Below are 21122 nucleotides of genomic sequence, written 5' to 3' on the forward strand. Positions count from 1 at the left end.
CTGCCCCTCTCCCCCCCTCTCGCCCTGCCTCCCCCCCTCTCTCTCGCCCTGCCTCCTCCAGTGCGTTCCCCGTCTTCTTCCAAGCAGGACTGACCACACACTTCTCTCAGGTTGTATTCAGCTAAACTGTACAAAAGCTGCTTCTTTCTGTCTAAGTCTTCTCTGTGTTTGCTGTGCTGTGTTTCTCTTCCTGCGTCTTTGTCGTGTTTATGAGCTGGACCACCTCAGGTCGCCTTGTCTGTGCCACCCTCGCTGCCGATTCACGGACAGAGATTACACGTCTGGGCTCGAACAGGAGTCAGCGCTCTTCTGTTGTGATTAGTGCTGGGTAGGAATTGAACACATCAGGCTGGGCCTTTAAACATTTGACGATGCCATCTCTGACTTCTGGTAACAAAACTTCTACTTTAGTTCCATATTTTTTGACAAAACTTTTTATTGAACTGATTTAATTTCATTGAGGTCAGATAAACCGATAAAAGTGTCAAAAATCTGTCCAATTTCAGATTTTTATTTGACCAAACGTAAAGACACCCTTTTACAGAATAGCAGCATTAAAACCACCTTCAGTCCCTGGAACCTGGTGAGTTCCTGCTTGCGGCTTCAGTGCTGGAGCTCGGATGCTGCGACCCAGTAGTGTTCCAGTTCAGCTGGTTGATACTTCACTGGCTGAAGCAGGGCCTGTTTCTCTGCTGTGCTGTGGATTCGCCTTCAGATGGGCTCTGGACATGTGCTGTCAGCTGCAGCTCTCAGATTCAGTTTCAGAACTTGAGCAGTGAGAAACTTTGGGGATTTTTCAGATTCAGTCAGAAGGTCACTCGGTGAGTTACTCCAACACTAGGATGGCTCCTCCTGAATCCCGTCCTCACCAGAACATTACCCCGCTACAGAGCAGCAGTTACAGTCGCCCTCTCATTCTCTCCTACAGCTCAGTGTCACTGTTGACCCACCCGGTCTGACGTGGAGCGACGTCGCTGCTCCTCACTAGTTGTCTGTCCACCTGTGTTTTACAGCTCAGTGAGAAGCCACATCTGCTGCTGTTTGTCAAACCAACAATAGCGTCTTAATTAGTGAGCAGCCGCGGCATCTGTGTGCTCTCTGATAGCGCTGTTTGGTTGTCTACTCAATCAGCAGACGGCGATAAGGCTGATGGGGCGGGAGTTTGGTCACTGATCTAAAGACTCGGGTAGTTTTTGGTTGCAGGACGAAGCACTGCTCAGACTTTATCAGTGAACTTTATTAAAAACTGTTTTGAAGTTGGTGTTTGTTATAGCTGTGACAAAAACCACACGTCGCTTGTTCTGTGTACATAAATGAGCAACAAATGAGAGAAGCCTCCTGACTGAGTGGAGAGCCAGCCAGTGGGGTCACTGATCAATCAGCTGATCATCGTCCTGATGATCCGATTGATCTGTTTATCCCCAGAATGTCAGACACTGGGAAAAAGTCCCACTGTGACTCTCCAGAGCCAAAGGTGGCGTCTCCACACGTCTTGTTGTGTCCAACCAGCAGATCCACAGAGACTCAGCTGATTCTCATGTCTGACAAAGAAAAGCATCAGCTCCTCACATTAAAGAAGGTGGAACCAGAACATGTCGGTGACTGTTGCTTCTAAGTAGCTGCTGGTTCATTTTCTACCAGTGAACTGACTCATGGCTGCAGCTGTAGGTCACTGAATGGCTTCATGAGGACGACACAGCAGGTCGGACACAGCGAGGGAATCTGGTTTGGAAGGAGGCGGTTTCCTCCTCCAACAGAGGAGACTTGATGCTGCTCTGGAGACTCAGCCCTGCTGGGCGCTGGGTGGTGGTTTGTCCTCAAATCTGTCACCTACTGTGCTACAAACAGCTGCGTGACCTTTTCCTCTGTGGTACTTTGTGGTGTTGTGCTCTGCTAAGCACCAGGTCACCTGGTTGTGAGCGGCACCGTAAGCTGTGTGACGTCAGCCGCCCTCTGATTGTCACATTGCCTGTGACTGGCTGCTGCTCAGAGGTACCAGGTGAGGCTGTGGAGTGAAGGTGAGGAGGGAGCTCTATAACCAGAGCAGGTTGTGTGCCACTAATCTGCTGCTGCTCTTTGGTCGGAGCAGCGCGGGTACCCGAAGTCCTGCTCGCATTGCATCCTGCCGCTCTGCTGCTGTCTCTTGACCCAGTGCTCCTGAACATCCAGCAGGGCTCAGGCTAATTACAGTGAGCTCCAGGGAAACGAACCTCATAGTCATAATGGAAACCTACTTTATTATAGGTGATGTCCCATATTGAATCAAACAAGTGAAATGTTTACTGCAGCCAGTTGAAACCTGGCAACCGTCACCTGATCATGTCAGCAGTGATAAAACTGGTTGTTAAAGTGAGGCTGGAAACACCTGAAGGTTATTAAAGCTAGCAAAGACAAGACAGACTTTGAGACTTGGGAGGTAGAGAGAGGTATACACTGAACAAGTGAGTGTGTAGTATTTCACAAAGCACTTTCTTCACCAGCTGATCAAAGCAGAAATTGTGTGACGAGGTACGTGACCCGACAGTCGGCCTTGGCACGCTTATCGGCCTTGTGAGACAGAAGTCAGAGCTGTTTAGCATCTATGAGAAACAATCTGGGTTCATATGTAGAAGCTGTGCTGGAAACGCAGAGTGAAGGACACAATGTGCACGTGTCGCTGTGTACACTTGTGAAGTGGCAGAATTTCAGTTAATTGAAGCTAATTCTTTCTTAACATCTGATAATATGAAGCAGTAGCTTCACACATGTTCCACATCATTTCCTGCAGGAGAGAGCATTTGTGCTTGAGTTAGGTTTTGTTACCGATGCAGCACGTTGCTGCCTGTACACATCTGGCAGCGATGGTCTCCTGTCTGGTGGAGACTGACTGACTGTTTTTTGTGTGCGCGCCGAATGGCACACTCCTCGAGTACTGATGTGCAAATGTGGACTGACTTCACATGCACGTTGGAGGTCTGCTGTGTCTTGTAGAGACTCCTACGGCCGTCACATGGCTGTTTCATGTCCTGAGAGGACTGTGAGGACATTGTCTGTCCCAGCAAACTGAAGCTGTGAGTGATGGTCAGACAGACCCAGAGACACTGGGAGATGTGCCCTCTGACTGTGGCGCAGTTTACCGACATGCCACAGCAGCTCTAGATGAGAGAAGTGATGTAGTGTGACAGTCGGTGCTGTTGGCGTTGGATCAGGGAATCCACAGTCACAGGCTAATTACTGGTGTAGTGTTTGTTTTGGGAGGGCGGGAAGCCAGCAGGGAGCCGTGGCATTAATTACTGTTGTTGTCTGTGCAACGGTGGTGGTGACAGCTTCCTGTTGTTGTGCTGCTCCCCCACGAAGAAACCCCCGCACTTCCTCTCACCATTTCATAATTCATGTTCCAGGCAGGTCAGAGCAGCGATTGGAGGCCTGCGTGACACGAGCAGCTCCACACCAAGACAGAGCTTAATGTGACACTTCACAACCAGGACAACGCAAATAAAAGGCCTGTTTGTTTTCATGACAGGGAGCAGTGACACCTTGCAATTCAGTGGCACCGTGGTCACACCGCCGGTGGTTGAGTCGTGTCAGGCAGCTGAGAACATGCTCGCAGGTGGAGGAGAGCTCAGTCTGAGCTGCAGCTTTAGCTCAGGTTTCACCTTCTGTGTGATTCACTTTAAATGTTCCCAAATCAGGTCTGCAGGCTTTAGACTGAATTCTCCCCAGTCTTATCAGCTCTTTGAGCTCCCTCCTTTGGCTCGGACCTGCCTGCAGTAGCAGGACGTCCGAACAGTTTACCAACGTGACGAGATGGTGACAAGTGGAGCCGCTGTCAAGATGCTGCTGGTTCAGTTATCACAGCCAGCGAAGGAGTTTACTGGCACAGGACAGCGGCTTTATCATCTGTGGAGCACACAACAGGGTTTTTATCATCACCCAACCCTTTGTTCAGTAGAAGTCAAACTAAACAGGCTTCCCTGTTCTCTTCTGATCTCCACATTAGAGATTTCTCCAGATTCTCAGAATCGTTTCATGATAATTTTACATTTTCTAACTGTCAAACCTCACTCTGGCCCTGCTGCCGGCCGGCTCGGCCTCTCTGTTCTGTTTCTACCTCACCAGGACTGAAATGGTTAATCCGTCATTCGCATCATGCCAAGTGATTAAATATGTGCCACTAGGCGTTAACCTGTCAGTGATAAATGATTAATTCATGTTCTTAATAAGTCACTGTAGGGCTTTTCATCCCCCTGGGTTTCGCCTGACAGTGCGCGAAGCAGCAGAAAGCCTGAACCGTTGGCTCCACTTTGACACTTATGTGCTTCTCTTCACCAGCTGTGAGCTTCTGTTGGAGGTTTCTCACTTCTCTGACTCGTAAATACACCTAGTGCTGCTCCTGTGTGTGGGGTGGTCCAGCTGTCCTGCAGCTCTGACTCTGTTGCCACCAACAGACGTAGCTCGTTGTGATGATGCTGATACTCCGCCTTCCTGCTCAGTGTGTACTGAAGTAGCTCTGCACTGCAGGCTAACTGCTTTCTGCATCCCACAGAGGAGCGTTTCAGGAGTCTCTCCCCTCTCTGCGTCCAACATGGACACGTTTTTCCGTCGTCACTTCAGGAGGAAGGAAGCTGCCCTGCAGGTGGATGCCGAGGCCACATCCTGCTGCCAGCGGAGGCCCAGTGTGGCCATCCCCAGCAGTAAGGTCCGACGCAGGTCTACTGTTGGGTTCCCTTCCTCTACCCTGGTCCAGCGGCGCCGCTCCAGCGTCCAGCTGCAGGAGGGGCCGCCGTGTGCAGGAGGGACATGTTTGGCGAAGACATCCAGGCACACTGCTTGGGCAAGGCACACCCGCAGGCGTTCCAGCACCACCACCCCCAGCCTCAATCCGAGGTTTGCCGTGCGCCAGAAGAAGGTGGGGAAGCTGCGGACCATTGACACCCACCTACTGGGGCCATCCATGCTGCTGGCCAGTCTGATCCAGATGACTGAGGAGGAGGAAGAGGGGCCGGGGGTGGGGCTACCCACTGGAGAACAGCAGGTGGAGGTGAGTGGTGGAGCCAACAATGGGAGAATGTTTTCACGCTCCAGCAGCCTTCACTCAAATGGAGAAGATAACAGCAGCGGCGATGCCACGGGAAATGACAGCCAATCAGAAGGCAGCCAGCTGTCGGAGGCGGAGCCACTGGCTGAGGGGGTGTCATGCTCCTCCTTGGCCCCTGATCAGCACCCCTTCTCCTCCTCCTGTTCCTCCTCCACCCAGGATGTGATGAAAAACACTCCTCAGCTTCCTTCGTTGTCACGGCCCCTGATCCGGGCCCTCCGCTGCCTCCGCAGGAACTCCTCTCAGGTGTTCGCAGGAGACGCCGCTCCTTACAGCCGCTATCGTGCTTCCAGCAAGAGGAGGAGGATCTCCACCATCTCCAAAGCTGGAAGCCCCTGGCCAGAAAGAGGCCCCCCGCTGCCCAGCCGCAAGACTTCAGTGTACTACTCCACCCACCCGGCCTTCTACAGGGGCCCTGGACCCCTCAGTCCACTGGGGGCCCACAGCTACGACCACCACCTGAGTACCTTCTTGCTGTATGTATTGCGGTAGCAGTTAGTGAGCTTGTCCTAGTGTTCCTAGGTTTTACACACAGTGTGTGGGTGGGGTGTAAAAATGAAAAGGTCAGTAGTACCTGTGGGCGTTTTTAATTTTGCAGGCAACACACACACACACACACACACACACACACAGAGTTAATGACACACCCTGAAGCACACAGGGAGCATGAAAAGTGCTCAACATAAATAAAGCATACGATGATTCCTGGTCTCATCCGGAGATTCTGCTGCAGACACAAACATCCTCCGTGGAGCTGCAGCTAGTTAGCAGCTCACACTGAACATGAGCAGAAAGACAAGTCAGGAAATGTGCGGCACGTAAACTGAAAGACATGAATATTGTTTCACTCTGAAACAATAGATTCTCGAACCACTGACACTGAGCTTCAGCTGTTTAAAGTGTCTCTGTCGACAATACCGGCCTGGATTTGACTTGGTATCTGATTGGAAAGGAAATGAGTGGTATCACATCACTAAACCAAGTATCCTTTCTGTAGATTAGGTGTGTACGTGCAGTGAGAGTGAAAGCTGAGCCTGGCCAGGGACCTGTAGCTGTGAAGGAATCAGCATAACTTTACAGTCATAACAAGGGAAGCATCCCTTGTTATGACTGTAAATGCACTTTGCACAACTCAAACTCCTCAAAACTGATTTTCTCCCAGTTGCACCACAGACACTTTTCTTAAAAGGTCACGTGTCCTCTTGTGGTTTCAGGAAAGCCATGGCAAAGTCGGGCCTCCAGCACATGGCGACTCAGCCGAGCGTGTCGACGCCTGGACAGAGCGATCCGCTGCAGGAGCCCAGCAGCTCGGTGGACTGGAGCGTGAGTCACTTTCCAAACTGAGCAGCTACTGCAGCAGCCAAAGAACATTCAGCATGAAATGATTTAGTGATGAAACTTGGCTTAAAGGTGGGAGGTTTGTCTTTGTCAGAGTCAGGGACTGTACAGTCTGTTGTGTCTTAAAAGTGAAGAATAAATATGAAGCAAACGTCAACATCGCTAACAAACAACGACACCCTGCTGTGGTGCCAGTGCACGCTCGCCCTCCTGCAAACCACGGCTACTGATCTGCTGGGAAAGAAATGTTTGCCAAAGAGAAATAAAATGTGAAGCTTAGAAGGTAAGTTTCAGGAGAAGCTGCTGTTGGTGCAGACGCACGAATTAGAGCAAAAGGTTGAGAGTGCATGTGAAGTTCTGGCCGACTTCCGAGGGTCACAGTGCAAGTTTGTTCATGAAACACTTGTGCTCTGTCGCCCCCTGATCCAGCAACAACTGTTGTTGGTCCAGTTCTAGAAATAACAGCATTAGCTCCTCAGTCCAACAGCCACACCTGAACAGAAGACAAAGACGATGTCAAATTGGATAACTAGAAGAAATATGGGGATGATACTTAACAATCTCTGATGTACCGGTGAACAGTAAAGTCACCATTAAAACCAAAATAGATCATGGGCCAACCTGGACACATGAATACAAAGATACTTTGGTACAGACACATGTAGAAATACAGCAACCTAATGAGTCGAACACTGTTGACACCCCTTCAGTTGATTTAAAGGTTCTGTTGCTGTGGATTGAACGTGTCTCCTGCTTTCTGTGCTGCAGGACAACGCCCAGTTCGGGGACCACATCTGGTTCGAGACCAGTGGCTCTGGAGACTTCTGTTACGTTGGCGAGCAGTACTGCATGGCCAAGTCTCTGGTGAGTTATACATGTCGCCGTTCTGGTCAGGTGTCAAGCCTGCTGGAGGATGTCGCTGGTCAGAGTGTGCACCTCACGTGACACTTTCAGTTTCTGATAGAACTCAGAAGCAGCTGTAGGGTGGTGCCACATCCCTGAAGACCTCCACCTACTTTCTAAAATATTTTGACCATCCTCTGTTCAGCAAAAATTAAACCCACATGAATACATATTCCTGCCCCGTAATAAAATGGCAATTGTGAGGTTTTACTGTGACACATCTGTTATGTTTTGCAGCAAAAGTCAGTGGTGAGGAAGAAGTGTGCTGGCTGTAAGATATCGGTCCACACCATGTGCATGGAGCAGCTGCAGAAGGTAAACTCTGCATCATCTCTGCATTACCAGCTTTCACCGGAGATTGTTTCCTCACAGCCTCCTTTGCTTGTGTTCAGATTAACTTCAGGTGCAAGCCGTCCTTCAGGGAGCCAGGATCTCGAGCCGTTCGAGAGGTCAGTGTCTGCTCACTGGAGGTTGCACTGGTGTCAAGAGTGTGAAACCAGTGCAGGAAGTCCTTTCTCTTGTGAAACCAGTGCAGGAAGTCCTTTCTCTTGTGGACACAGAGTTTCTGTCGGTTGTTGATACATGTTTGTGTTTCAGTCCAACATTGTACGACACCACTGGGTCCACAGGAGGCGTCAGACAGGGAAGTGTCGGCAGTGTGGGAAGGTGAGCCTCCATCAGCCCTCCTTATCAAAGCTGTGTTCACTTAGAGGGTCCAGACTCTGACAGTCTCACTGTCTCACCAACAGGGATTCCAGCAGAAGTTTTCATTTCACAGCAAAGAGATTGTTGCCATCAGCTGCTCGTGGTGCAAACAGGCGGTAAGTGTCACAGTCCGGGATGCAGGTGACGGCCTCTGGCGCTCAGAGACCTGGATCAGAACCAGCTCTACTGGCCGACTATCTTTGCACATACAAGGACTGTGACTCCTGTTTCCGGTGAATGTGCTCACACTTTCACACAGCACCAGTAAGAAATGGGAAAGCAAAGATTAACAGGAACATGTAACTGTTATGTACATGCAACAGTGGATACATAGACACGACATGCACATCCAACGGGCCTCGTGCAAGAATTGGCCAGACAAACAGATTTGTTCCTTAGTAGCACATGTGAGAGATTGTTGGAGAGGCGGCAGAACACGGAGGTGGGGGGCGACCTAACTGATCTGTATGAACACGGTGTGCATCTGGATGTGGGTCTCTGCTAAAACCACTTGTACGAGGGCTTTAAGAATATTTTTGTGCTCGCTAGTTTTTTGTCCGAGGTATGAATGAACTCTAGGAGCGGTACAGACCTGTGGGCTGAGATGGACAGACACAGACAGCCTTTCTTCACAGGGACATGCTGGTTTGGCTTATGAATTACAGTGGCTACATCTGAAAGAATCTGGAGTTTAAATACAATACAGACATTCATTCAGTTAGTAAATAGTCCGGTGTCGGTAGGAAGCTGGTGCAGGAGCCGTGGCCGCCTCAGGGTTTGGTTCTTTGTTCTGGATGTGCAGGACTGTAAAACACTGTTGACATGTTGAAATTCTGTCGTGTCACTTCTGGTTTTCTCTGCAAACTGCTGCAGATGTTCATGCAGCTGTCAGGTGACTTCCTTCCGTGTGTGTGTGTGTGTGTGTGTGTCAGTATCACAACAAGGTGACGTGCTTCATGCTGCAACAGATAGAGGAGTGCTGCTCTCTGGGAGTGCACGCGGCTGTCATCATCCCTCCCACCTGGATCATCAGGGCCCGCAGACCACAGGTAAACACACACTACCTGGACACATATGAATATCTTAGAGAACTGCATGTGTTCTCCAGACAGAACTTTGTGAGGATCCACTGGGCTCGCTGATCGTCAGGAGCAGAAGAAGCGTGCCAACATTTGCATCTAGTGTCTGCGTCCCACTGTGCAGGTGTCAGGTCGTCTTCTGCACAGCATGACACACATCCAGCTGCTGATACTCTTGTGTTTGTCATCCTGCAGTCTCTAAAGTCCAGTAAAAAGAAGAAGAGAACGTCGCTGAAATGCAAGTCGAGCAAGAAGGGAGCTGAGGTGAGGTCGAGACCTGCTGCTTTCAAACTGAGGAGCACATGCAGTGCTGGCTGCTGTGTTGCTTTACACCACTAGTCCTTTACCAGCAGAGTTCAGAAACTGTAGTCGTCCTGAGTCTGTGCAGCAGCTCTAACAGAAGCAGAACATCCTTTGTGTTGAGGTTGAGTCAGGACCATGTGTCATGATACAGAGTCGCCACACGCCTAACATGTCGGCCTGCCGGTTTCTGTTGTGTCTCAGCTCCAAGATGGCCGCTGGAAGCCCTTCATGGTGAAGCCTCTGCCCTCTCAGCTCATGAAGCCTCTGTTGGTGTTTGTCAACCCCAAGAGCGGCGGTAACCAGGTAGGTGAACATTCCTGCAAACGTACATAAACATAACGTGCGAGCATGAAGACCTTCCAGGTAGAAAGAAGTAGGTGGGAGACAAAAGAGCAAATAAAAAAATCACACATGCACATTTTTAAATGTACGTCTTTCTAAAGTGTAAAGCTGATTTCTACTCAGTCTGGTGTTTGAAGGTCACAAGCTGCTAATCCCTGGACATAGGAACACAGCGTGACCTGTGCACTGAAATCCTGGTCTACATGGCCAATGTCACAGATTTTATTTCAGACCAAGCATAACACTTCCACAAAGAACCAAAGTGTCTTAGCTTCTAAAACTTCTCAGTAGCCTAACATCTGAAGGTATAAGGAGGGAGCTTCCAATAAACGCAGGTTGTTATTATTTTGGGAGGACTCGGGGGCTTGTCCTGGGTTAACATATAAGAGGGAGGTCTGCAGGGAACTCTGTTTGCAGGTTCATGGTTGTTACTGAGTGAAAACCTCGAGCAGTGTTGGAATCTTTAATAGGTTTGAAATGTGCCACAGAGTGAGAGGTTAAGCTGTGTCCCTGTGTCCTGAGAGGTTAAGCTGTGTCCCTGTGTCCAGGGGTTGGCAGATCGTGGCCTTCAGACACTGGTCCAGTAACGCAGAAGGAAGTCATTGTTTGATCCAGGTTTTCTCTAAAGTAAAAGAAAAACTAAAGCTTAACCAAGTGATTGTCTCCAGTCCAGAGACCAGGTTTACGTACTGTAGCCTTTCATTGTCTTAATCCATACTGCCTTTATTCCACTTTTATTTTGAGCTGAAGAAACATTAATAAAAGCCGCTTGTCTGTGCATGAGCTGCAGCTCGTTAGTTTAAAAAGTGAAAGCTGTGCATTGCAGCTTGAAGGTCACGTCTTCCTCAGAACATTTTATCTTGAACTGTTCAAGATAAACGTTATGGTTACAGTGGAAGAGCAAAGCAGCAAACTCTCGTACTTGAAGCTGGAACCACAGAACGTCTTGGATTTTTGCTTGAGGAACAAAAAACAAGTGATTGACTAAATGGCTCCACAGGTCAGGGACACTCACAGATACTGGGCTATAACGACTCAGTCATTAGGGGACGTTGTTGGCTTTCAAAGGACTGAAACACCACTGAGGGGGATAAATATCTCCGGCTCAACACCAGTCGGGCAGAAATGATGAAACCTCTTGGATGAGAGGTGAAACGTCTTCGACCTACTTCAGCTTACTATGACCTGGATGACGGAGAATCTGCACGGCCTGAATGGCTTTACATGTTCTGTAGATTGACTGATCACTCCAGCTGCTCTGTGCTCATGCTGTTTCTTGGCTTGTCTTTCTGTGGATGACTGCAGCTCCAGGACCTATCTAAAACATCTCTGAGAGAAATGAAACCAGGCTATCTGTGGCCATGACAGATGAGATCTGTTGCTTGCTCTGTCCACACGTGACCTGAATCCACTGGGGTGAGACAGATGTTGGTCCCAGAGGATGTGTAGCCGCTGTTTTACAGAACAGCAAACATATTTTAGCTGTAATGCAACTAACTGACACAAGTGTGGTTGGGCTGGGTCTGCACAGGGATGCGAAAAGAACCATCAGACCAGTTTGTTTCTGTGTTTGCTTTGTCCTTGTTTTTGAAATGACAGCACAGTGTTCATGTTCTTGCCTTTCAGGGAGCCAGGATAATCCAGTCCTTCATGTGGTACCTGAACCCTCGGCAGGTGTTCGACCTGATGAAGGGGGGGCCCAGAGAGGGGTAAGACTTGACCTGGTACTGACGCTTCGCTTGCTGAGCAGCGAGTATCGAACGGGTCTATGGGACATGAGCACACCAGTTTATTAGGAGCATTAGTGACGGGATGCTGCCCTGATTAGACTGATGCAACCTCAGCTCAGGACTTTTAGTGGAGCGTTTACCCTACGCAATACTTTTAAGTAAAATGTCTGAATTCTCATTTACTCATTGCCTCTGTTCTCACATCTTTTCCTGCATCTCATCCTCACTTCTTCAGAGGAAGGGATGACACAAGTGTAGGAAACAAGGATGCTGTCAAGGGGACTGCACCCCTGTACAGACCTACTGAGCTGCCTCTCCTGCCCAGTCCTGCTTGTGTCATCCACAGATCCTCCAGTTCTCCTGCTGTCTTTAGAAGAGTGTGTCTGTTTTGCTTTGTGTTTGCTGCAGGCTGGAGTTGTACGGCAAAGTGCCCAACCTGCGGATCCTGGCCTGTGGCGGAGACGGGACGGTGAGTCCAACACCGGACACCACAAATACAACCGGCGCTGCGTTTATAGCTGATCTCACATAGCAAAATTATTTCTACCATTGTTGACTAAGCTCTGTGCTGCATCCTGAAACCTCTACACCACCGTCATTTTACTCAGTTGTGTTTTTAAAACTGTTCTGTCTTTTAAAAAAAATCCTTGGTACTTGTTCAATCAGCAGCAGACGGCAAACTGTGCAGTGACTCTAGACTTTGAAAGTCTACATGTGTTGTGATCTATGAGGAGCAGCGTGTTCACTGTGTGTGTGTTCAGGTGGGATGGATCCTGTCGGTGCTGGACCAGCTGAAGCTTCATCCTCAGCCCCCGGTGGCCATCCTTCCTCTGGGCACCGGCAATGACCTGGCCAGGACTCTCAACTGGGGAGGGGTGAGTTGGCTGGAGCTGGACGGGAGCTGACTACTGCTGCTTCTCACAGTGGTGAACGCAGTGCAACATAAATAGTATCAGCAAATGTCCACAAGTATGAAAAGTCAAAGTGTGAAGCCCTTGTCGGATTGTTAGGATGCAGTTTGTCTTGTCATGTTAGTGCTGATGCATCAGAGTGTAGGTAATAGTATAAGTTGCAGCTGGTTGTCACTGTACTTTGTGTACTGTCTGGTAGTGTAATCCGCAACTGTGCACCATGTTTTGCTTGTAAAATGAGTCTCTGCATAGTGATCCGTAACCACAGCTGACAGTTTGATGAACAGCTACAGCACAGGCAGCATCTCGTCTGTTTCCGGCTTCTCCTTCCCCGTTTGTCTTGTCGGCCTCTCCGCCACCAGCTGTCCAGCAAAGGCAAAAAGCCAGAGATAATCAGATAAATAAAAAAGCACAGTATTTTTCCAGGCATCTCGGTGCGATCACTGTCTGCTTTTCAAGACCTGAGAACAAGAAACATTATCAAACGCGTGGCAGAGACACAGACGGTCGTCAAGTCCACTTCAGACACACAACATCGGTTAAAAACAGTCAGATGAATTTTATGAAATGTCACATAATAAAACTTTAAAATTGCCAAAAAAATGAAGGAATTCCTACTCGCTGAAATTCCATTTAAACGAGTCAGAATCAGCTTTACTGGTTAGGTTTGTTGGACCCACCAGGAGTTTGACTCCAGTACAGTGGCTCTCGGTGTGTATGTACAGCATTGTTCCATAAGGCGAGTGAACAAGATAAGACGGAGAACAAGAAAAGAAAGATGATGTGCTAACAAGAGAAAGGGACATGCATTAAGAAAAAATAAAGTACATATAAGTATAGAAATACACACACACCTACACACAGGTTGGAGCTTTTCAGATGGATGGATACAAAGCTATATTCATAAGTAAATGGTAAATGGACTGTATTTATATAGCACATATTTCACAGTGTGTTACACTGGCCAAAGCGCTTTACAAGAGATCATTCACACACACATTCACATACACATTCACACACCGATGACAAGAGGGTGCGTCTTTGCCGAGGTGAGAACGTACACATGGGACGTCTCAGGGTAGGTAGTTACTGGATTGTGTATTGTAGCTAGAAGATTGATGTGAGGAAGCTGCGGCAGTATGGCCTTAGCCGTCTGTCCTGGTAGCAAAAGCGCTGAGACACTGCAGAGCCCCGTTGTTGGCCAGGATCAGTATGACCCCGGCTGTGGTCCTGTCTCAGGGCTACACCGATGAACCCATGTCAAAGATCCTGTCACACATCGAGGATGGAAACATCGTTCAGCTCGACCGATGGAACCTGAACGTGGAGGCGAACCCCGATGCCCGGCTGGAGGACGGGGATGAGCATCAGACCAACAAGGTCCGTTTAACACATTCTACTCTGATCACTGAGCTGCAGTGTAAATCCAGTCTGCTGACCCGGGCCTCTGCTCTTCCCCAGCTTCCTATTGACGTCTTCAACAACTACTTCAGCCTGGGCTTCGATGCTCACGTCACACTGGGTTTCCATGAATCCAGAGGTCAGTCCACACACACACACACACACACACACACACTGTACATGGCTGAGCTGGGGCTGCCAAATTCATACTGCAGAGAGAGAAGCGATGTTTGGAGTGTGAACTTCTCTGTTGACTCACTCTGAAGTAGTGACGTTATCTTCCACAGTTACAGTGAGACGTTTACTCCTGTTACTCCGAGGTAAAGTAACTTGGCTCTGTGAGCTGTCTGAACATTTGGGTTTACAGATGAGCTGGGATCTTTTAATTTTTCCTAGTATTATTCATAAATGTGGAGAGTTTCATCATCTCTTAGTTGAACCCCAAGAGTCAAGGTGATGTACAAGAGAATGGTGCAGGAGGTGATGTGCAGAGCTTTGGCTTTTAGACGCTACTCCTGCTCCGTTGGCTCTGTGTGTATCGAGCTCCTTCGCTCCACTGCTCGCTGACCTGACCGCCCTAATCAGGACACATGCGCCTGATTAAACTGAAGTCCAAGAATCTGGACATGTGAGCAGGCTCCATTTGGGTGTCCACGTCCTCCTCTGGTCGTCGGGTTTAGGTCGAGGCGGCAGGTTATCCCTCAGTATTTGGAGTCACTAATGGCTTTAATGCAAACCCAGAGCCGGCGTGTCCTGAACAGGGTTTTCTTGTTGCTGTCTTTCAGAGGCGAACCCCGAGAAGTTTAACAGCCGCTTCAGGAACAAAATGTTCTATGCAGGGGTGAGTGTCCTCGTTGCTCCGCTCCGTTTCACACAGTCACACATCACTGTTGTCTAACACCAATGGATTTGTGTTGCAGACGGCCTTCTCAGATTTCCTGAGCGGGAGCTCGAAAGACCTTGCCAAGCACATCAAGGTGGTGGTGAGTAGAGAAGCATCCTGCAGAGCGAGGGCGATGCAGCTGGCGTGTCACCAGGCTCGTCCCCTTTATTGTCTGATTATGTGTCATGGAGCTGAGGAACGCTGTGAGCATTGTGTCTGTGTTTGAGCAGTGTCGCTCAGTTACATCAGGCACAGACAGGGACAGCGTTGACTCCAGGCTGGTGTCTCCATATTGTTTTCTTTGGATGGTCAGGGATCAGTGAGACATCAGCTGTGGAGAGGAAGGCGTTTTAAGGCCTGGGGTGTGGACGTAGACGTAACTACAGGCTAAAGTCGTACGTATATAGGGCAAAAACTGGAGATTGTATCAGAAGTTGGAGCCAAGTTTTCTTTTGTTCACAGAAATTAGACTGAAGCTAAGAGTGTTCTGTTCTCTGAATAAAATGAGAACAATGATGGTGATGCTTCTCTTGACTAGCTCACTGTGTGCTCGGTCACAGCTTCTGTGCTTCTTCCCTCCTCAGTGTGACAGCACAGACCTGACTGCAAAAGTACAGGAGATGAAGTTGCAGTGTCTGCTCTTCCTCAACATCCCCAGGTACGGTGAGCCACGAAGAACAAAACTGTCAGGTGACCTCATGTTTAAAAAGGTTATTTTAAAGTGGCCTAGAGCAGTCTCTTTGTACAGGTCATCCACACAGGTTTGGTTTGTCCTGCTCGGCCAGCAGAGAGTGAACCGCGGCACTCCACGTTGTATTTGTTTGTGTTGGTTCTGGATCTGGGTGTGTTGCTCTGTCTGCACCCACCTGCCGTCAGTAACGTGTGTGTGTGTGTGTGTGTGTGTGCGCTCAGGTACTGTGCGGGCACCACACCATGGGGCCATCCCAGCGAGCATCAGGACTTTGAACCTCAGCGTCACGACGACGGCTGCATCGAGGTTATCGGCTTCACGATGACTTCTCTGGTGAGTTCTCAGCCACACGCTGTAATACATAGTATATCACACGTGTACACCAGAGATACCAGAGCACACAGCAGCCTCTTGTCTAACCCGTTTGCTTCCAGGCCACGCTGCAGGTGGGTGGTCATGGCGAGCGTCTCCACCAGTGCAGAGAAGTGATCCTCACCACATATAAGCCCATCCCCATGCAGGTGGACGGAGAGCCCTGCAAGCTGGCACCGTCCATCATCCACATCACCCTGAGGAACCAGGCCAACATGGTGCAGAAGACCAAGAGGAGGATCTGTATGCCCCCCCTCAACGAGTAAGATACTCTGTCTGACTGAGGATCAAGCCACCAAACTGAGCCGGGCTTCAGTCCTGCTCTGTTCAAGATGAAGTAATGTTGTCATGGTAGCACCGAAGGTGTCTGCTTTGTAAACCACTTGTCCTGTGTTCTCCGCTGAGGAAGAACTACAGGGGGTTTAACAGAGCGGGAAACTACACCCGATGCATGTTTGCTAAAACCAGTTCAGTTCAAAATGAGCGGACGCCTGGTAGCGCATGTTCATGGTTGCAGTCTGCCATGTGTGTGTCATGTGCGAATGTGGAGCTAATTTTTAATCCGCTACATAAATACAAACTGCACAGGCACATAAGATAAGATGAACCTTTATTAGTCCCATGATGGGGAAAGTCACAAAGCTACAGCAGCAAAGGGACAGAAACAAGGCGCTCAGCGGTAAAAGCAGAAAGAGTAACAAACAAGATGGTATCAGTACTGACTAATAAAACTACCATGTGGGTCTCCTGGGAGCAGAGCTGGCTGTGCATAGACAGTGACACCAGTGTTGCAGCTGGTGTCGCTGTACATGCTGGTAAAAAGCAGGTATCCCAGTGACTTAAGATGCTGCTGCCACCAGTATTCACAAATTCTGCCCAGGACACACAGCTGCACCTCACGTTTGGTCACTTTGGCTTCTGACGTGAACAGACACCGACATTTGTTTTTGGCTATAAAAAGTGACATCTGAGTGGGATTTCAGTTGGACCTGAAGGCTGCGACACCTCTGACCTCTTGAAGAGCAGTACATATGTGGCCATATGCAGAAGAAAATGATGCACCAAAGTCTCTTCTGCACTGAGAGCAGTTGTGAGAACAGGCACCGCCACTACATCAACAGGTTATTCAGACTTTGGGCTTTCAGATAGCTTTGTTACAGAAACAGGTCCGAGGTCAAGGCAGAGATATTTAATTTGAGGCAGTAAATTTGTGTTTTTCCTTCATGAATCTGAGGCAGAAGGTATTTGTCACTTTTGCATTGCCATTAAAACTTTGTCAGATTTCAGGTTTTGTCCTTGACCTGTTTCCAGAAGTGGTCACAGACCACCAGCAGGAGGCAGCACAAGCATCCAGCGGTCTGTGCTGTGTCCTGATCCGGTGTCTGTGTTTGAGTTCACTCACACTGGGTCTGTGTGTCTGTGTGCAGCCAGCAGCCCGTTCCTGAGAAGCTGCAGATCAGAGTGAACAGGATCAGCATGGCGGCGTACGAGGCTCTGCACTACAACAAGGACCAGCTGAAGGAGGCCTGTGAGTGTCACTGTGGCTGGATCGATGAATTCCTCGGGGTCTAATCAGTCAGTCCCACAGGGAACATTTACAGTCATTCCCAGACACCTCAACTGAGTTCTGTCAGTGTCCTGATTAAGTTCCCATCTTTGTTATTAGTAACGACTCAGGTGTGAGACTGTCGTCAGTCATCACTGACATCTAATGTACAGGCTTCATTTATAATCCAACCCGAACTGGTTTGAACTGGACAAATGAAGCTCACCAGAGTGTCAGCTTCTCTGTTATAAAGGAGCACAGACACTGGTGGTGGTCTCTTAGTAGTAGTGGTCAGTTCAAGTCTCACTGTTTGTGCAGCGACACCGCTCGGAGTGATCACCGTCCCTGGAGACAGCGACCTGGAGACCTGCCGTCTGCTGATCGAGCGCCTGCAGGACGACTTAGACCAGGTACTGGCTGGGTCCTCCAGACTCCAGTGTTATTCCACCTGATGTTTCTCAGACATGAGTGGTTTCAGGCTTCAGCTTCTTCTTGTTCTCTCAGGACTGTGACACGACGAAGGGAGGGTGTCCATCTTCACAGAAACTCTCCATGAAGTGGTGCTTCCTCGACTGTAAGCCCAGATCAATGTGCAGCATCTCAGCACACCGTCCTGCTCACACAGAGAACCTGATGTTGTTTCTGTGGTTTTCAGGTACGACTGCAGACCGCTTCTACAGGATCGACCGCGCTCAGGTACGACAGCAGCACAGGTTTGAACTGACGGGAGGAAAAGAAGTGATCTGTACTGCTGCACCCAGGCAGGAAAGACTAAAGCTGCATGGGAACTAGCCGAACGCTTAAAATGCAGGAAACACGCCGGTGTCAGCAGGACCAGGACGTTTTTGTCTATTTAATTGCTGTCATCGTATTAAAATGGAGTAAAATAAAGAAATACAGCTGGTCACTGCCAATACTTTTTCACTCATGTCATCCCTGATCAGGTTTCAGCAAATATGATGAGAAAATAAAAGAAGTGTTCAGACCCGTTGATGTACACAGAACCTGAAGTCCTGATGTCTCCAGGTGACTTCCTGTGTTGTTTTTTTGTTTGTTTGTTTGTTTTTTTCTTCCAGGAGCACCTGAACTATGTTACGGAGATCTCTCAGGAGGAGCTGTACATCCTGGACCCGGAGCTAGTCCTCAAGGAGACCGTGGGCACCTCCCCCGGCATGCCTGACCTGGTGGACTCTGAGGAGCACCAGGACCAAGAGAGAGAGTTCGCGTTGCCTGGCTCCCCGTCCTCCCTCACCTCCTCAGCCACACCCAGGTGAGAGGCAGCCTGGGCCGGTCATTAGCTGTTACACAGGGAAACTAAGGATCGACAGCTGATCAGACAGTTTATGTGTAGGTACAAAGTTCAGACAAGATGTGGGCCCGCTGCGTCTCTGTACACGTCAGCAGTATAAGTTTAAGTTTTGAATGCAGCCAGCACAGCAGAAATGAGTCCTGCTGCTGTTTCCATGGAGCTGCACCTTTGTCCTTGTGTGGAGGAGGTCTCAGTCCTGGCGACTGCTGCCTCCTTGCTTACTGAAGTGAGATCAGAGTCTGGGTGCAGAGGAACAACAGGTCTGTGTGTGAGTTTCAGGCCGAGAGACTGTCAGAGGAGGCGGATCTGCAGTGACAGTTCAGTGACTGATCCTTTATCCCAGAGCCCTAAGACCGCCCTGTGCAGGTAGCCACACACACGCACTTTGCCACTTAGGACACTGCACTAGCTTCCATTCATTCCCTGATTGATGTTTTGTATAGGTGGTTCAGAAAAGCGGGGCTTGTTGTGACTAAATCAAGTCTGGTTTATTTCATCAAGCAGTCCACAGTGATGGCAACACACAGCTGTCAAACAAACCTATGTTCACAGCCACACAGCAGCGCAAAGAGTTGCAGCAACATCGTGGCAGCTATTAAAATAAAAAGAACCTTTGGCTTAGCCTTTACTCAACTTGATTGAAACCTCTGACGCCACTATCACTGACTTTGACACAGAACTGGTTCAGACTTGTGGCTCCAGAGTTCTCCATCTGGTGCGGCACCCGGTTGACCGACAGTTCAGATATTAATTTGTTGGGTTACCTAATGTTCATCAAAACTAGCTGTTTTGATGAAATGGTGTATGTGCAGCGGTTGCCAGGGACCATCTACAAAGTGTAAGACTGAAAAGAGGCTTCGCTCTGAGGCGAAGTGTTGTGGCATAACCAGCAGTTGGTTGTATGTCCAGTGATTTTGGTGACACTACCCCAAGAGTGAATATTTCTGTAGTACCTCTTTTCAGTGTTGCACTTTGTAGATGGCCCCTCCGCCCTGTGGTCAGTGGGGCTGAAGATCACTCACAGGTTTTTATCTTGGGTGGAGCGTTTTCCAGACTGTGCACATAAATGGTGTGTCTGCTCAGGGGTCCTTTCCAACATGGCCCTGTAGTGTTCAAAGAGAAAACACAACATGAAACTAAACAGTAAACTCCTAAAAAGAACAAACGAACCCCCACACAGAAAAGTACAAGGACAGTGTAATGGTTCGGGTAAACAAATGTGGCGGCTTCATCACCATCGTCTGCAGGGGACTGAATGAACTGTTCTGTCTCATCATCATGTGTTTAAATATCAGACAGCTGTTGGTGTGTTGCTGGTGCTTTGTCTGACAGGCGTGTCAGACGTTGTGTAGCTTCAACACAAGTTGACATGCTGCCTCCCAGACGTCAGCTGAGCCCTCACCTATCCATCTCACCCTGCTTTTTCTTGTCTGTGGTTGAAGGAGGGGAGCAAAGATTCTCAACGTGCATCGCTCCAACGTGGCCCTGGCTGATTTCAGACCCGTGATTAGGTAGGACTCTCTCTGTGTGTGAGCGGCTGGTCTGCTTCATTCTGTTGTTCTTCCTGTTTACATCTGATGGCTCTTCTTCTGTCTCTGATCTCCTTCCAGTGCTACCTCACACAACCCGGAAGAAGGTAAAGTTTCTGGAAACTAACCTGTGACTACTCGCATATAAATGCAGAAGCAGAGGAAACACTTCAGTGCAAACAGCAGAGACAGAGGCTGAGTTTTCCTTTTAGACGCTCGTGTTTTTAGGAAGTTGAACTGCTCAGTGACTGTGTTGTTCTGTTTTATAGAAGCAGAGTTGATCGACTGCATCAAATCCGCAGACATGAACAGAGTGAGTCTGTAACCTGCTCTCTGACTAGTGTTGTCGTCTTCAGAGGGACGATAAGGGACGATGGCCCGTCTCACTCTGAAATTACTGAGTGCACGCGCTAAGAACTGAGCAGTAATAAGTGAAGTGGCTGCCGTTTGTTTTCACTTTGCTCTGCCTGGAACTGGAGAGTGGCCTGTAGAAAGTGTGAGGACGCACTTCAGACTGGATGGTACAGTAAACCGATCTCTCTACACCAGCCTGCCGAATGGACTCACACTGGCCTCATATTATCCTCTGATGACATCTTATGTAGTATAATGTGGCTGGTGTTTGTACTGGACTCACTGGGAACTGTGGTCCCAATTCTGTTCCTCCAAAACGGGACTTTTGTTCTTTAATCTTATTTGACCTGATGCCATCAAGTAAACCTGACTTAAGGTCTTCAGCCACTGAAATCAGTATGACAGTTTTATCCTGCCTCGGTTTTGCCTTTAAATGTTGTGGACACAAAAATCCATGGAATGACCCATAAAAAAAGTTCATTAAATATAAAGTAAATAATTTCATTGTTCCCTTTAAAAGGAGTAGATAAAATGGAAAAAGACGATGAGAAATGAAATGTCCATCCATCCATTTTCCTCCACTTATCTGGGACTGGGTCGCGGGGGCAGCAGTCTAAGCAAAGATGCCCAGACTTCCCTCTCTCCAGAC

General features: G+C 48.9%; 1 protein-coding gene across 2 annotated transcripts in view; it reads left to right on the forward strand.

Moving 5' to 3' along the window:
* Positions 1 to 21122, forward strand: part of dgkzb (diacylglycerol kinase, zeta b) — a 29991-nt gene that overhangs the window by 4732 nt on the left and 4137 nt on the right. The window contains exons 3-31 of one of the 2 annotated variants that reach the window (XM_020615732.1): positions 4526 to 5553; positions 6292 to 6400; positions 7184 to 7279; positions 7556 to 7633; positions 7711 to 7767; positions 7916 to 7984; positions 8068 to 8139; positions 8956 to 9072; positions 9298 to 9366; positions 9607 to 9708; positions 11374 to 11456; positions 11886 to 11946; positions 12239 to 12352; positions 13628 to 13768; positions 13850 to 13928; positions 14575 to 14630; positions 14710 to 14772; positions 15257 to 15330; positions 15585 to 15696; positions 15798 to 15997; positions 17163 to 17263; positions 17600 to 17691; positions 17786 to 17855; positions 17937 to 17977; positions 18358 to 18551; positions 18870 to 18956; positions 20033 to 20101; positions 20201 to 20226; positions 20389 to 20432. In XM_020615732.1, coding sequence (XP_020471388.1) covers positions 4526 to 5553; positions 6292 to 6400; positions 7184 to 7279; positions 7556 to 7633; positions 7711 to 7767; positions 7916 to 7984; positions 8068 to 8139; positions 8956 to 9072; positions 9298 to 9366; positions 9607 to 9708; positions 11374 to 11456; positions 11886 to 11946; positions 12239 to 12352; positions 13628 to 13768; positions 13850 to 13928; positions 14575 to 14630; positions 14710 to 14772; positions 15257 to 15330; positions 15585 to 15696; positions 15798 to 15997; positions 17163 to 17263; positions 17600 to 17691; positions 17786 to 17855; positions 17937 to 17977; positions 18358 to 18551; positions 18870 to 18956; positions 20033 to 20101; positions 20201 to 20226; positions 20389 to 20432 — 3504 coding nt within the window. The remainder of the gene's footprint in view (positions 1 to 4525; positions 5554 to 6291; positions 6401 to 7183; positions 7280 to 7555; positions 7634 to 7710; positions 7768 to 7915; positions 7985 to 8067; positions 8140 to 8955; positions 9073 to 9297; positions 9367 to 9606; positions 9709 to 11373; positions 11457 to 11885; positions 11947 to 12238; positions 12353 to 13627; positions 13769 to 13849; positions 13929 to 14574; positions 14631 to 14709; positions 14773 to 15256; positions 15331 to 15584; positions 15697 to 15797; positions 15998 to 17162; positions 17264 to 17599; positions 17692 to 17785; positions 17856 to 17936; positions 17978 to 18357; positions 18552 to 18869; positions 18957 to 20032; positions 20102 to 20200; positions 20227 to 20388; positions 20433 to 21122) is intronic. The other variant, XM_020615733.1, reaches the window with a different exon arrangement.

This window comes from Monopterus albus, unplaced genomic scaffold, assembly GCF_001952655.1.
Source record: "Monopterus albus unplaced genomic scaffold, M_albus_1.0 scaffold170.1, whole genome shotgun sequence".
Classification (NCBI taxonomy): domain Eukaryota; kingdom Metazoa; phylum Chordata; class Actinopteri; order Synbranchiformes; family Synbranchidae; genus Monopterus; species Monopterus albus.